This window comes from Camelus ferus, chromosome 5 (genome assembly GCF_009834535.1).
Source record: "Camelus ferus isolate YT-003-E chromosome 5, BCGSAC_Cfer_1.0, whole genome shotgun sequence".
NCBI lineage: Eukaryota > Metazoa > Chordata > Mammalia > Artiodactyla > Camelidae > Camelus > Camelus ferus.
In genome coordinates this window covers 53337731-53352950 of record NC_045700.1, presented here as the reverse complement: position 1 = coordinate 53352950, position 15220 = coordinate 53337731, and the positions used below count along the sequence as shown (strand labels likewise).

At 44.7% G+C, this 15220-nt stretch overlaps 1 protein-coding gene across 9 annotated transcripts in view; it reads left to right on the top strand.

Annotated features, from left to right (window-relative positions):
- NEUROD1 (neuronal differentiation 1) overlaps positions 1-14793 on the top strand; it is a 174455-nt gene extending 159662 nt beyond the window's left edge. For 7 of the 9 annotated variants that reach the window (XM_032479864.1, XM_032479870.1, XM_032479869.1 and 4 more), the window contains 2 exons: positions 10053-10855; positions 12416-14793. In XM_032479864.1, coding sequence (XP_032335755.1) covers positions 12427-13497 — 1071 coding nt within the window. In that variant the 5' untranslated portion in view covers positions 10053-10855; positions 12416-12426 and the 3' untranslated portion in view covers positions 13498-14793. Of the gene's footprint in view, positions 1-10052; positions 10856-12412 lie in introns of all 9 variants that reach the window. The other 2 variants (XM_032479863.1, XM_032479867.1) reach the window with 2 other exon arrangements.
- The last annotated feature ends 427 nt before the right edge of the window (positions 14794-15220 follow it).

The following is a 15220-nucleotide window of genomic DNA, read 5'->3' as shown; positions in this document are numbered from 1 at the left end:
AGCCCAATGCATCTGATTAACAGACTGTGTACCATGTCTACGGTGTATAGCAAACATTTTAAATTTATTCCTTTGTGGTAGCTTTCCAGACTTTCCACTCTAGAAAAGCTTGCAAGAAGGGAATGAATTGGGTGCTGGTAAAGCAATCCATAGTATCCGCTACAGGTAGAATTGCAGCACGTATGCCTTATGATTGTACAGGGCTGGCCAGGAGTATAGAGTTTACAGGATCCTAAAGCTGAAAGGAAAGTGCACCCAGAGCATGGTGAGCCATGTCTCCCAAAATATTCTTCGTTCTTAATTACATTGGTAATCAAGTAATCTGAATAAAACTAAAAGACTCTGCCCCTTTCTAGATGTGTAACTTTGAAAAAGTTACTTCCCTTTCTGTTTCCTCATCTACAGAATGTCAGTAATAATGAAACTAATAATACCTATTCACAGAGCTGTTTTGAGGATTAAATGACATAACTTTTCTAACTTTTCTATATTATTGAGCATAATCCCTCACACATAAATACTGGTTTGATGTTTACTAGGAGGTATAGTTACAGTTTTAAAATTCTTGAGACATTTGTAAGTATAGGATATTGATATCTCACTTGAACAGATATTTTTTGATTAATCACAACATCCAGACCCCTAAGCAACCTGGAGAAAATTGCTTTTCTTTTTTTCATAAATTGTGTTGGGGGCAAACCAACCCAGTTTAGTGGAGTAAAGCAACAAACATACTATTTCTCATGTATCTGTGGGTCAGCTGAACGCTTCTGCTGATCTGGGCTGAATTTATTGGGATCCTCTTTTTTCATGATCTCTGGTATAGCTCAGATCACATTGCTTTAAAATTAATAGTTTCTAGGACTCTCTTGTGTACCAGTATTGATCGTTGATTATACACAGTGGTTTGTAGATACTCATATTAAAAAAAAAAAAAAAAAACCAGAAAGCAGCCACAACTATCAAAATCCAATTGTTAAAACTCATTTAAAAATACTTATAAACATAGGTTTATAATCTTCAAACAGAAAAATATTCATGTAGCATATCTGGTTATTGTCAATGAAAGACTTTTATTACATTGAAAACAGAAATAAGATCAGTTGTCAGTTAAATTATGAATGTAAAAAAAATTAAAATTTCCCACAGCCTAGGTGCTATAATTAGGCAAAACTTTTTCTAAATCAGCGTTTTATTCAAATACTTAAGAATAGTTAGAAAAGTTATGCATGAATTGAAGGAAGACAAGGCTTTACTCACCAGATCAGGGGATAAATGGGAAAAATATTACAAAATGAAACATACACATATGTATGTGGAGAAGCTAGTGCATGGAGGATGTTATTGGGCCTAGATGTGCTTGTAGAGCTTAAAAATACTGTAATTTAGTGTACAATATATCCCTGAAGACCACATCCAGTGCACTTTCTGAAATAGACAGCTTTTACAACATGATTTCCATATAGCTGAAAATGACTTTCTTCAGAGAAGAAAAAGTAAATTTTATTTTTCTGCTTTTAAATTATACATTTGATGCATCTGCTTGTTTATTAGCCAAATTGAAATGCGTGTATTGTTGACTATTGGAATCTTCCCCTGTTTAGAAGTTAAGAAGATCGGGATTGATTTAATTATATTAATAAGAGATGCCAGCCTTCCCCTTTGTCCTCTCCCCATCTTCACATGAAAGTACCCTCCTTTATAAGGCAATGAATATGCCAAGGAATAAGACCTGAGTTATAATTAAATAAGAATTTTTCCAAATGAAAACAAAAATCTTCAGTTATTAAATGTAGGGTCATGCTAAATAAGGATTGCTTATTTTGAACTACATATGTCCAGAGCCAAAACAATTTGAAGTCTTCAAAAAGAACACATTCTAGTGCATTTCTTGAATAGTAAACTTTTTATGGGAAAGGGTATTTCTATGATGTAGAGTAACTTATCTTGTCCTCCAACCAGATCACATCTCATCAATAAAATTAGTTGACTGCAAAACTTGGATGGATTTAACTGGCTAATTTATTGGTTACCATTCTCCTATTCTTATTTATATTATATTATAGCTGTATTGATTAATGTTATTTTTATATTAATCAAACTACTAAACACTGAGCTTAAAACTATTTCTTTAAAACAAAATTAAAGTGTGATTTTACAAAACATAATTTATAAATAAATTTTGGTCCTGTCCTTTGCGGGGTACAACATAGTAGCTAAAAGGCAGAAGACCTGAGTTGGAGTCCCAGTTCAGCCACTAAGTAGCCAGGTGGCATTGGGCATATTACCGCCTGCATAAGCCTAACTCCCCACAACGGTCAAATGAGAATTATCACAGTGCAGCTGGAACGTCCTAAGTGCCCAGTGAATGTGTGCTGTTGTTGTTCTAGCATCTGCTTTGCAAAGTAAGCAATGCTTTTAGATTGTAGTTCTGTTATGGGCTAACAAGTCCTTGTTGATTTAAATTCAGTATGTTACTTCTGAGAAAACCAGTAACATTCATCCAAGGTTGTAAAGAATCATGTCTTTTTGATAACCATTGGATAATGTGTGTGAAGCTAGCCTAGGGGTTCAATCTTTCTAAATATCTTCAGATATGTTCTCTAACTTTGTTCATCTCCTCTGCAACTAGCTAAGTCCAAGTACCATCTTCTCCTATTAGGAAAACTGCAACAGCCCCCCCTTTATCCAACTTGCCCATCCTGTGATCAGATTTCTATATTGTGGTTAAAACAATCTTCTAAAAATACAAGTCTTACTCAAGTCTTTTTCACAACAGCTCAAAGGTCTTCAGTGGGAAGTAGGTTCTGAGTCCTGTCTTCCTTTTTGCTACCTCATCTTTTCCCATCATCCCTCTTCTTCTCAGTGCCACACTGGACCTTTTTCAGGTTCTTAAACTTCTCACATTCCTTTTGCCTCAGGGCTTTTACATCTTTTCTTCCCATTGCCAGGAGGACTCTCCTCCAGGCCAGCCCCCTTCCCTGCGTGACACCCTTCTCATCACCTTAGGGCTCTACTTCCTTGGGAGCCCTCCCACTTCAGTCTTTGCCAGGTTCCTTTATCCTCAGCTATTATGGACTGGTGGACTTTGTTTTCCTTTCCTACACTAATATCAAATCAGATGGGTGCACACTCACTTGTGAGTGAATCTTATTAAAATCTAGATAAAAAGCTTTGAGAAAGCAGAGACTGTTTCTATTTAACCCTGCACATCTGGTACGTAGCAGCACAGTGCCTGGCATCCAGTGGCCCTCAATATAGATTTGATGGATATGTTTATTATTCAGTGAAGCAGGCAGTTTCTGAAAGGAAGAGAATGAGGAGACAGGCTCTCCAGTAATAAACTAAAACAACTTTAGAGCCTTATGCTGGGCCCTGGGTCTCTGCATAGCCTCTACACCCCAGTATTGTGGACCAACATGAAAAATATAGGGTTTTTTCCCATCAGAGATGATCAGTCTTGTCCGTGTCAAGTCATATGAAGTGGGACTCATGAGTGAATTCAAAGGAGAGAAAAAAGCATATTTTACTTGATAGAAGTTGCTTTAAATTATATGTGCTCTCCTGATTTTTTTTTTAGCTCCTTAAAGTTCTTCACATTTAAGATGCAATAGATAGATAAAAAGACCACAAAATACAGACCTTTTCCTCTCATCAACAAAGCATCTTAAAGGTTCAGCGAATGATGGTTAGAGAGAGAGCCTCCCCAGAGGCTACACCCTCCTCACCCCAAGCCACATATCTACTGTCTCAGGACCAGTCCAGAAGGTAGGCAGAGAAACTGCAACTGGCATAGTGCAGCTGCAGCAGAGCACGGTGCTCCAGCCTCCATCCAAAATACAACCCACTTATCCTTACTCATCTCTGAATGTCACCATTAAGTACTCATTCCTTTTTCTTTGTGTCCAGTGACCCTTCAAGCACTCCAGGTAGGAGCATCGGATTAAGTATCTTTCTCTTTCTTTCAACTTCTTAAGAAGCGTGAACTTATGGGTATTTTTCAACAGTAGGCATGGACCAGAAAAGAGCATAAAAGTGGTGAGAGCACCAAGGGCACTTGGAAAGGTGTCACCAGTGGCAAGGAAAAAAAGGGCATGTGAAGGGTTTGTGGGGAGCACAGAAGACACCTGGGTCTAATTTATGACATTGGCAATATTGACTGTAATCTGCTTCATCAAATTAAACAGTTTTCAAGGAAAAGAAAAGAAGTTGTGTAGAAGCTCATATAGTTACCAACAGGGAGTGGAGAATTTGTCTCACATCAGGCAACTGTGGGTGCCTGACCTCACAGCTTCTTACCATATGCTAGAATCGCAGGGGTGTCCAAGTCCCTTCGAGATGGCTCTTGGCATTCATACCCCTCCCCCGATGCTTTTCTGGTCCCTCTTTTTCTTCCAGAACTAACTTGCCTGCCTAGGGAGAAGATAAGTCAATGAGGATGAGAGATGAAAGTCTCAGACTATCTCACATAGGAGCAAAGGCCTTACAGGGGGAAATTAGACTGAGGTGTTTATCCATAATCTGGGAAGGTATTTTTATAAAAATCAAATCCCATTGTAAGTAGATCCCCTCTAACATCATTGTCTGCAAAATGTCTAGAGCTTAAGCACATTTGTGTCATTTAGGTGTATATGTATGTGTTTAACGATTTATTTGTTTATTTATTATTAGAGCCTAACCTCATAATCAGATTGTCCTGTTCAGGCCCCCAAAGTGGCTTGTCACTGAGTGAAAGTAACTTCGCATGGCAGGTGCTCCCAGCAGGTGGCTGCTCATAGTACCTGCATCTGAAAGGTAGATTTAGTTTGAGATTTTATTTTAATATGAAATCTGTGTTGCAGCCTGAGCCTCAACTGGGTGATGTGCCAAAATTCATGTCTGCAGCATGATTTATTATGTGAAAATACCACAGAACTAATCAGTAGAGTTACTAATTAATACAAATCTGCATTTTTTGCATAAGCAATTAGTGCAAGGAGAGAGCAGTGAAAGAGGAAGTTCAACTCCTTTAATCTCAGTGCCTACTCAAGCGGAAAGACCCACCAGGGCCAAACTCTGAGATCTACATTTGGAATTTTCCCCCTTTGATTAGTTAAAGGCATAAAAGGTCAGATTATCAATATTTAATTCATGTGAAAATGTTTTTGTTAAAGAGGAAAGAAAACATTTTATTTAGAAAAGGTGAGCGTCTAGGGATAGATTCTTGAATCAAAAATAATTATATTTTCCGTTTTAAAGTCTGAATAATGTTTAATAAGGATTCTGATTGCTAATAATAATGTTTGAAAATTACATCAGTAACTGGGGGAGGTCTATGGCATGTATTTCTAAGATAATTAAATTACCAAAGGTACTTGCTCTTTTCAGAGTTATATCTCTACAGGACTTCTTTCAGTATATTTTGGATGTCATGTGTATTAGGATGCAATATTCTAAATCTGGTATGATTTAGATAATTGCATGGCCCACCAAATCTGAGCAAATAGTGTCATTTAACTTCGGTCGGTTTATTTCCCCATTAATTTAACAGAAATTGTTTATAATATGAAACAACTGGAGAATTGATAGGGTGATGGTGATGGAAAAAGATTTATATTACCAATAAAATGTATGCTCCATAAAACAAAAGCAAAATCATTTTTAGGTATTTTATTATTTCTGTGGACAACAACTAAGTTCATTTTGGTTTTGATGTTGTGTGGCAAATAAGTGTAAATATTAGAACAATGACTATCTTTCTGAAAGTTATTCAATATATGATTTCTTTGTTTCAGACTTGCTAGCTCAAACTACAGTCGGTGTAAGCTTTCCCCCACGGCTAAACCTGGATATCTAGTTTTCCAGGAAACTTATTCTGAAAAGAAGGTGGCTAATTAAATGAAGATTAACAGGGCTCTTTAATGAAAAGTTCGGGATTTGGTAGTCAAAGGTTTTGCGAAAGAAGGCGAACAGTAAAAGGGGAAAGCCTCTGGAAGGGGAGTCGTTTTTTTGCTGAACCTTCCTACTGCAAATTCCTGGGCCAATGAAAAGGGAATTGTCCACGGTGCTGATACCTTGAGGAAACCATTTCTCTTACAAGCTGCCTGGGGCTCGAAATCTGGCTTGGCAGGCTTCTCCAGCCTTTAGGAACTTGCCCGTCCTCCTCCCCCAACTCACTGCAGCAGCCATTGTTCAGGAGCAGCTCGGGCGCCGTCGGTGTGTCTCTGCTTTCCACACATGCAGCTGCACTAGCTACCCGGGATTTTTGGTGGCTTGTTACTCTCTGTTAAGGCAAAGGTTGGCAAACACCAGGCGCTTGTCAGTGACCACGCGCGCGGTCCTCTTTAGACCGCATGCTGTTTCTCAATTGGAGTGAAACAGGTGTGAGCCCTCTGTTTACTCTCCTCACCTCATAACAGGGGTCCCCACGAACACACACTAATGCAGTCACACCCCACACTCTTACACTCACATAAATTACGCACACATCCATACTCACTGACACAGGGCATGACACATTCACATACACACACTCACAGACGCTCATACATTAATATGCACACTCCCATTCTCACAAATCTCTCTCGTTCACTCACACTCAGATTTACACACATTTGCACACATAAGCACACTAACACAGTTTCACACATAGCCCATCTGACGTACGAGGCTTTGGGCAATCGCATCAGTGACCCGCTCGTGTCAATGCTCGGAGCTGCGTTGATTTTTTTACGGTGTTGATATGAGTGCTGGCTGGATGGTTTAAGGAAAGCCCTTCACTTATGAGCAGAAATCAAAGATAAAGTCCCTCGAGGTCTGCAGGCGCCATGAGGGGAGCCACCCAGGCTCCACAGGGACTAAGAGGGCGTAAATAATAAATAAAAGAGCCCAGGCAGGCCGAGTTGGGGAAGCCCGGTACTAAATCACTCCCCAAATCACAGGCGCGTCAGTGCTCCATCCAATAGCTCTAAGCGATTTGTGGGGTTGGGGGGTGGAATCAATTTTTTTTTCGTTCTCGCAGGTGCAATATGAATCAATTATCTTAATTAAGATTATGCCGCAAGCCCAGGAGATTTGGGCAGGACGGGTTTTGCGCTCGGGGCGACGGCGAAGCATTTTAATAGCTTCTCTCTTGCTCCTGGCTCTCCCTCGCCGCCTGCCTGTCGAGCCCGGGCAGCTCCAGCCTCTGGCCAGGATCCTGGCGCCCAGTGGCCTCCCTAGAGGCGAAGGCGTAAACCCCGCGCGGAGCCCGCGATCTGGGCAGAACCCGCAACCTCCCCCTCTGGCCTCCCAAGGGCTTCTGAGCCTGTGAGAGACCTACAACTCTCACTCCTTATACGGAGCGAACGCCCGACGGTCTCGCTCTCGCCTTCCAAACTCTCAACCACCTCCGCCCCTCGATCGTGCCCAGGCCGGGACACCCCTCTCCTGGGAGCGGCGGGGAGGATGCGGGCGCCACTCGAGGTCGGTCGGTGGGGCCGCCCTGGCCATACTCAATTCTTTCATTGAACACAAACCTCCCTTTGCAAGAGCGAGCATCTGTTTCCCCGAGAAACAGGTCACCGCCGGGGACGCCGGCCCGGCCCCAGCTCTTTATCTTAGCCCAGTGAATGCGTCTCACCACCCGCCTCCCCCGCCAGCTACACGCTTCCCACCCTCTAAGTCTCGGCCACACGCCTCCATCCCCCTGTTCCCTTCCCCCACACGCGGTGCCACACGCCTCCTCGCCCCCCCCCGCCCCCAATTCTCCCCTCCCAGGCCACACTTCCCTCTCCCCACCCCCGGCCACTTGCCTCCTCCCGCCCCGCTTCCCGCCCGCGCTCTGGCAGCCGCTGTAACGGCCGGGACCGCCCGGCCCGCGCGGCGCGCTCGGAGCGGGGACCCGGGGGGCGACAGATTTGGGGCATTGCTCGAGGGCAGTGAGTCATGAAAGCGGCTTTTGTTGCCCGCGCGTGCTGTTCGCGTGCCTCTCAGCAGCCTGCAGCGCCCAGAGGGGACCGGAGCTGGAGAGGGTGTACCGCTAACGGGCTGCGAGCGGGGGCAGAGGGAGACGGAGAGAATTTAGGGAATCGGGAGGGGGAAGTGTGCAACCGTCGAAACAAAGTTCACAGAGGGAGAAAAAAATAAGGAAGCGGGGCGGGGCCGCGGCGACCGTCCTCGGTACTGAGCCCCGCCACGCCGGCGGTCCCTCCTCTCCCAGCGTTGCGGCCACCACTGTCCTCAATTTCTTGTGCTCTTCCCCTCTCAACAACAAAAATACCACCTCAATCCAGGCCTAATCTGGACTCCTCCCTTTCGGGAACGGCAACCGGGCTACAGCCTCCCGGGCGTCCTGCGGGCAATCTCGGCCGAAAGATCAGCACCCGAGCGCTGAGGGCTGGGAGGTTCACTGAGAGCCACGGTGAGACCGAACCTCGCCAGGTCTCTGGAACAACGTGGAGTGGCCTTTTCTTTGTACAAGTCCTCAGGCCTGGACCAACGATGGTCAGTGGGGTTAGGGATGAATTTATCAGGAAAGAGAAGGAACGAGTCTAATAATTCCCGCAATTTGCGGATTAGAGTCTCTGCTGGCGAAACACCCACATCTCCTTTCCTTCCCCGCCCAGGAACATCTGGCTCATGTATTCCACAGGATATCGCAAACTGGGGAAGTTCCCACTTCCCGGGGTTGGGGGGGATCCCCTAGGTCCCCTGTGGGCCTTCGAGGCAGCTGGAGCCTTCTTCCATCTCGCCCCCAACATCTCCTCTGAGAAATGGGAGCCAGAGCACAAATTCCATATCCCTGTAGGCATGATGGGCTAGGCCGTCGGAGCAGCTGCCCGGGAGAGTGGCAGCACTTGGTCCAATCCTGTCTCGTGTCCTGGGATCGGCCTCTGCAGGCTGTTACTCCGATGCCCCTCGAGTTTTAACCCATCACTTAAGATACAGAATGTACAGGGGTAAATACGGAGACTAGGTTCCTGGGTGAATTTTTGGATCCTCCTCTGTGATCTTTATATGCCAACGAGTGAACTCAGAACCCAAAACTCCATAGAGTTCTGCTCTGGAAACTCAGCACGATTCACCCCACCCTTTGGCAACGGGTCAAGTCACACACCTGCCGCCTTCTAGACACCAGCGATAGCGTTAGGACCCTCTTTCTCTCCAGCGCATCCACTTTCTGCTTCCTAGATGCAACCAGCTTCAGCCGCTCAACCATGACACTGTTTGCAAACTCAAGGGGCTTTTGGAGCAATTGCCTTTATATAAGCAACACATTCATTGTAATGGGACACGGGTCTGGGAGGGGATGAGAGGTTAACAGGATTAGAGGCGAATCTGGTGGACAAAGAGTGGACAGGGAAGGAACAGAGTCAACTTTTAAAAATACGTATCATTCTGGAACATGCCTTGGTGGAAACGAGTGAATAAAGAATCGCCATTTAAACACAAATATGTGTCCTTCAGAATTAAGCAGCTCTGTGATTTTTCCTTGACCTGCAAAGTGGAGGTCACATCAAGTCAGAATCTTTGAGGTCTGGAGTTCTGGCCATCGTTCCTTCCCAGAGTTGTACTAATGGCCTTTCTAGAAAGAGGAGTGAAAAAGATCCCTTTAGCACAGCCCCCTTTCACCTTCCCTTTAAGAAGGCTTGTCTCAACCAGGTTCCTATTTACAGGCCCTAGAGTGGGGACTAAGGAGGGCAAGGCAGCCTGTGGCAGGGAACCAGGGTGTCTGGGTGAGGGCACCGTTTACATCAACCCAGTGGCCTTGGTTAAAAGGCAGAATCCAAACGTCAGAGAAGTCCTCCAGCTTTCATGCAAGAGAACTCCGGAAGCCAATGAAGCCTTGGACTAGCGTGCTCTGAGGACAAGGACCACTGGCTAGAGGGGTACAGACATGCTGAAGGGTCTCCAGGGACAAGGGTAGCTGAGGATTAGGACGCACCGAGTTGCGTGTATGGTGAAGTAGAGTGACAGGGATGAATTTTTCTATACTGTTGGGGCTGAACTTGGGCTATCCAGTTAAGGAGGTCTGAGGACTAGTCTCACAGCTGCGTTTACATATGAAGCCATTTTTTATATGTTTGCTTAAGGGTCTGATGGAGCTTGGGAGAAGCCACCCTTTGGCGGCAATGAGCAAAGCGTCTACCAAGGAGGAGAAACCAAGAGATGGAAATCTCAAAGAAGGCAGGGAGTGTCCAGGAAGCTAGTACCTCGGTGAGGAATCTAAAGGAGTCAGGACGCTTCACTGCCCTCCTGAGTCCCGGCTACTGCCTCTTTCACCTCCGCCCTACTTACAGCCCCAATGTTAGCTTTCCCGCTCCCTTCTCTCAAACCGCTTCCTTCTTCTCCCCTCCCCCCGGCGCCCCTTCTCCCTTCTGCCGCCTGAAAGGGTTAATCTCTCCTGCGGGTAAAAACAGGTCCGCGGAGTCTCTAACTGGCGACAGATGGGCCACTTTCTTCTGGCCACAAAGGGGCCGGAATGGAGCGCTCCGCGGCATACAAATGGGCAGGTCACGTGGTTCCTGGCTCTTGGCTGGACTGGGAGGACCATATGGCGCATGCCGGGGAGGAAGAAGATGGGGCGGGAGTAGGGGTGGGGGAGAGGGGAGCTGGAGTCGGAGGAGGGTGGGAGAGGATCAGGGCTGACGGCGGGCGGCGAGGAGGAGGGCGGAAGGGAGCGCAAAACCGGGACGCGTGCGCAGGCGCGGGGCGCATGAACCTGCTCGCGGCTCCGCTCCCAGCCCCGCCCGCGCTCAGCATCACCAACTCGGCTATATAACCTGAGCGCCCGCGCGGCCGGGACACGAGGAATTCGCCCCACGCAGAAGGCACAGCGTCCAGAGGCCCCAGGGTTATGAGACCATCACTGCTCAGGACCTGCTAACAACTACAGGTAATTAAAATCCTTTCATTTTTACTGGCAATAAAAGGACCAATTGAAGATGTATCTACATATTCTGTATGTGTGCGTTTGTGAGCGCGTGTGTGTGTGTTGAGACAAGCATTCCCCTCCATAACTGCAGGCAAATAACGCACATAATTTGAGTTGTATCACGGAAATACCCACTGCAGATTTTCTAATTGAAAAAAAAATGTTTTGCTTTTTTTGTCTTTTTTGGGGGGGGATTGTAGGAGCCCCTTCGGATTTTTAAAAATATAGTGCACAGTAATTCTGTGATTATTTGCTAGTGATGATTTCAAAGTTCTTAAAGCAAATAACTACTTCACTTTTCCACTCCTTTCAGTAAGGGGGGAAAAAAGTCCGTGTTATCAAGATTTATTCTGTGTACATGTATTTTATAAACATTGGGAGTGCCAAGTGATTTTTTCAGTGAATGAAAAGGACATCGAGACTTTGAACACCTTGGAAAATAAATTGAGTTGAGAGTTAGTTTAGTTGAGAGGGAGGGAAATGTGGAGAAAGGGAGAGGGACCGACTCCTGCTACCTGTTACTGCTCCAGAGTCGGCCAAGTCCCCAACAGCTATTGCAAGAGCCAGAAATTCAGTTGTCTCACTAAAGGCTTTTTATTTTCCTTATTAGAAGCGGCAACTTCGCCATTGCCAATCGCTGACCATTATAATTACTCAATCTTTTAAAAGGAGGTTTGAGGCGAACTTTGAAAAGCCACAATAAAGAGCGGGCAGCCCTTTCAATGGACTGTTTATTAGAGAGGAGCCTTCCGCACCTGATCCCCGGCGCGTGGAAGAGCGTTCTGCGCCATGCCCCCAGCCCTGGCCCTGTAGCTAGCGCTTTTATACAAGGTGGAAATTCAGCAGAGGGCCAGCAGGGTGGGAGGCGAGAAAAGAAAGACGAGGGTGAGATGGAAGACCCCTGCTCACTTTTGTTACCAAATGTTTCGTTGATAGTGGAAATAATTTGGTGGAAACTACTTTCCCTCCGCCATGCATTTGCTTTTCAGTCTCCAGTTTGTATAATCTTCTTAGAAACCACTGCTAGCCTTAGTAAATTACGTAATGGCTCCTAAACTTTAATCGCTAAAGTACCGAGAAGCCAGGACAGAGATGGGAACAGAAATGGGTTTTCAAACTCATCATTTCTGCGGAGTTGTGACTTCGAACTCATACAGTTAAACACGAAGTCGCCGAAATGTACACTTTTTTTTCACACTCATTATCCTGCCGGGTAATCACCATAAACACACAAGGAAACATACACACAGGAGTGTACCTTATAGGCATAATCGCATATTCACTCTCTCTCCCACTCCCAGCCCTGTCCTGTCTCCTACGTACCAGCGGGGCACCCACAAGCCATTATAAAACACTGCACTTAACTTTTCCTCAGGGGCATCCATTTCGTAATGAGCTGGTAATTCTCTTCACATACATTTCTACAGGGTTAGTGAGTGGGAAGTGAAGGCATATGTAGTTTTTGAATATAGCGTTTTTCTCCTTTTCTTTCTGTTTCCCCCTCTCCCCTGTTGAAAGTAGGAACCCGAAACATGACCAAATCGTACAGCGAGAGTGGGCTGATGGGGGAGCCTCAGCCCCAGGGTCCTCCAAGCTGGACAGACGAGTGTCTCAGTTCTCAGGACGAGGAGCACGAGACAGACAAAAAGGAGGACGACCTCGAAGCCATGAACGCAGAAGAGGACTCACTGAGGAACGGGGGAGAGGAGGAGGAGGAAGACGAGGACCTGGAAGAGGAGGAAGAAGAGGAAGAGGAGGACGATGATCAAAAGCCTAAGAGACGCGGCCCCAAAAAGAAGAAGATGACCAAGGCTCGCCTGGAGCGTTTTAAGCTGAGACGCATGAAGGCCAATGCCCGGGAGCGGAACCGCATGCACGGGCTGAACGCTGCGCTGGACAACCTGCGCAAGGTGGTGCCCTGCTACTCCAAGACGCAGAAGCTATCCAAAATCGAGACACTGCGCTTGGCCAAGAACTACATCTGGGCTCTGTCGGAGATCTTGCGTTCCGGCAAAAGCCCTGACCTGGTCTCCTTCGTACAGACGCTCTGCAAGGGCTTATCTCAGCCCACCACCAACCTGGTTGCCGGCTGCCTGCAGCTCAATCCTCGGACTTTTCTGCCTGAGCAGAACCAGGACATGCCTCCGCACCTGCCGACGGCCAGCGCTTCTTTCCCTGTTCACCCCTACTCCTACCAGTCCCCGGGGCTGCCCAGCCCTCCCTACAGCACCATGGACAGCTCCCACGTCTTCCACGTCAAGCCGCCGCCGCACGCCTACAGCGCCGCGCTAGAGCCCTTCTTTGAGAGTCCCCTGACTGATTGTACCAGCCCTTCCTTTGACGGACCCCTCAGCCCGCCGCTCAGCATCAATGGCAACTTCTCTTTCAAACACGAACCGTCCGCCGAGTTTGAGAAAAATTATGCCTTTACCATGCACTACCCTGCAGCGACCCTGGCAGGGGCCCAAAGCCACGGATCAATCTTCTCGGGCGCCGCCGCCCCTCGCTGTGAGATCCCCATAGACAATGTTATGTCCTTCGATAGCCATTCACATCATGAGCGAGTCATGAGTGCCCAGCTCAATGCCATCTTTCACGATTAGAGGCACGTCAGTTTCACCATTCCTGGGAAACGAATCCACTGTGCTTACAGTGACTGTCGTGTTTACAAAAGGCAGCCCTTTGGGTACTACTGCTGCAAAGTGCAAATACTCCAAGCTTCAAGTGATATATGTATTTATTGTCGTTACTGCCTTTGGAAGAAACAGGGGATCGAAATTCCTGTTCACCTTATGTATTATTTTCTATAGCTCTTCTATTTTAAAATAGTACAGTAAAGTTAAAAAAATACACCACAAATTTGGTGTAGCTGTATTCAGATCATGTTAATTATCTGATCGGGATAACAAAATCACAAGCAATAATTAGGATCTATGCAATTTTTAAACTAGTAATGGGCCAATTAAAATATATATAAATATATATTTTTCAACCAGCATTTTACTACTTGTTACCTTTCCCATGCTGAATTATTTTGTTGTGATTTTGTACAGAATTTTTAATGACTTTTTATAATGTGGATTTCCTATTTTAAAACCATGCAGCTTCATCAATTTTTATACATATCAGAAAAGTAGAATTATATCTAATTTATACAAAATAATTTAACTAATTTAAACCAGCAGAAAAGTGCTTAGAAAGTTATTGTGTTGCCTTAGCACTTCTTTCCTCTCTAATTGTTGAAAAAAAATTGCACAATTTGAGCAATTCATTTCACTTTAAAGTCTTTTCCTTCCTTAAAATAATAACCAGATCCATAACTCTGAAGAGAATGAATAAAAACAAGAGATGTATTCCCTATCAAAACATATCAATTCAATACATTACTTGCACAAGCTTGTATATACATATTATAAACAAATGCCAACATACCCTTCTTTAAATCAAAAGCTGCTTGACTATCACATACAATTTGCACTGTTTCGTTTTAGTCTTTTACTCCTTTGCATTCCATGATTTTACAAAGAATCTGAAGCTATTGATGTTTCCAGAAACTATAAATGCATGATTTTATACATAGTCACACAAATGGTGGTTTGTCATATATTCATGTAATGAATCTCAGCCGAAATCTAATCAGGTTGTTAATGTTGGGACTTATACCTATTGTAGTCAATTAGTACAGTAGCTTAAATAAATTCAGGCCATTTAATTCATAATTAGAACAATAGCTATTGCATGCAAAATGCGGTCCAGAATAAGTGCTGTTTGAGATGTGATACTGGTACCACTGGAATCGATCTGTACTGTAATCTTGTTTGTAATTCTGTATAATATGGTGTAATGCACAATTTAGAAAACACTCATCCAGTTGCAATAAAATAGTATTGAAAATCTGAGCAATTGTTGCATTTCTTCTTAAAGTGATTTTTTTAAGTATAAATAATTCCTAACCAGAATAGTTGCTTTATTTGCTGAGTTAAAAAAAAAAAATACTGGATTGTATTTGTAGGATAAAATAAAAGAAACAATTTGACTTTAGCATAAACTTTCTAGCCTGTTTATCTTGCATAAGAAGTCCCCAGCTCTTTGTAGATAACGAAAGGACCTACCTGCTATTTCATTACTCGGAATATGACGCTGGGGTGGGGGAGGGGTTGTGGAGAGACAGTTGTGTTTGTGGGTCTGTTTGTTTGTTTTAAATGTCTTCACTTATTAGCTTTTTGGTTTTCATTCCTTTAAATGATCATGGTATGGGTTTTCTTCTATTATTTAAAGGGAGGTTTAGTTAATTATTAACAAGCAAAACACAAACAAGTATCCTAT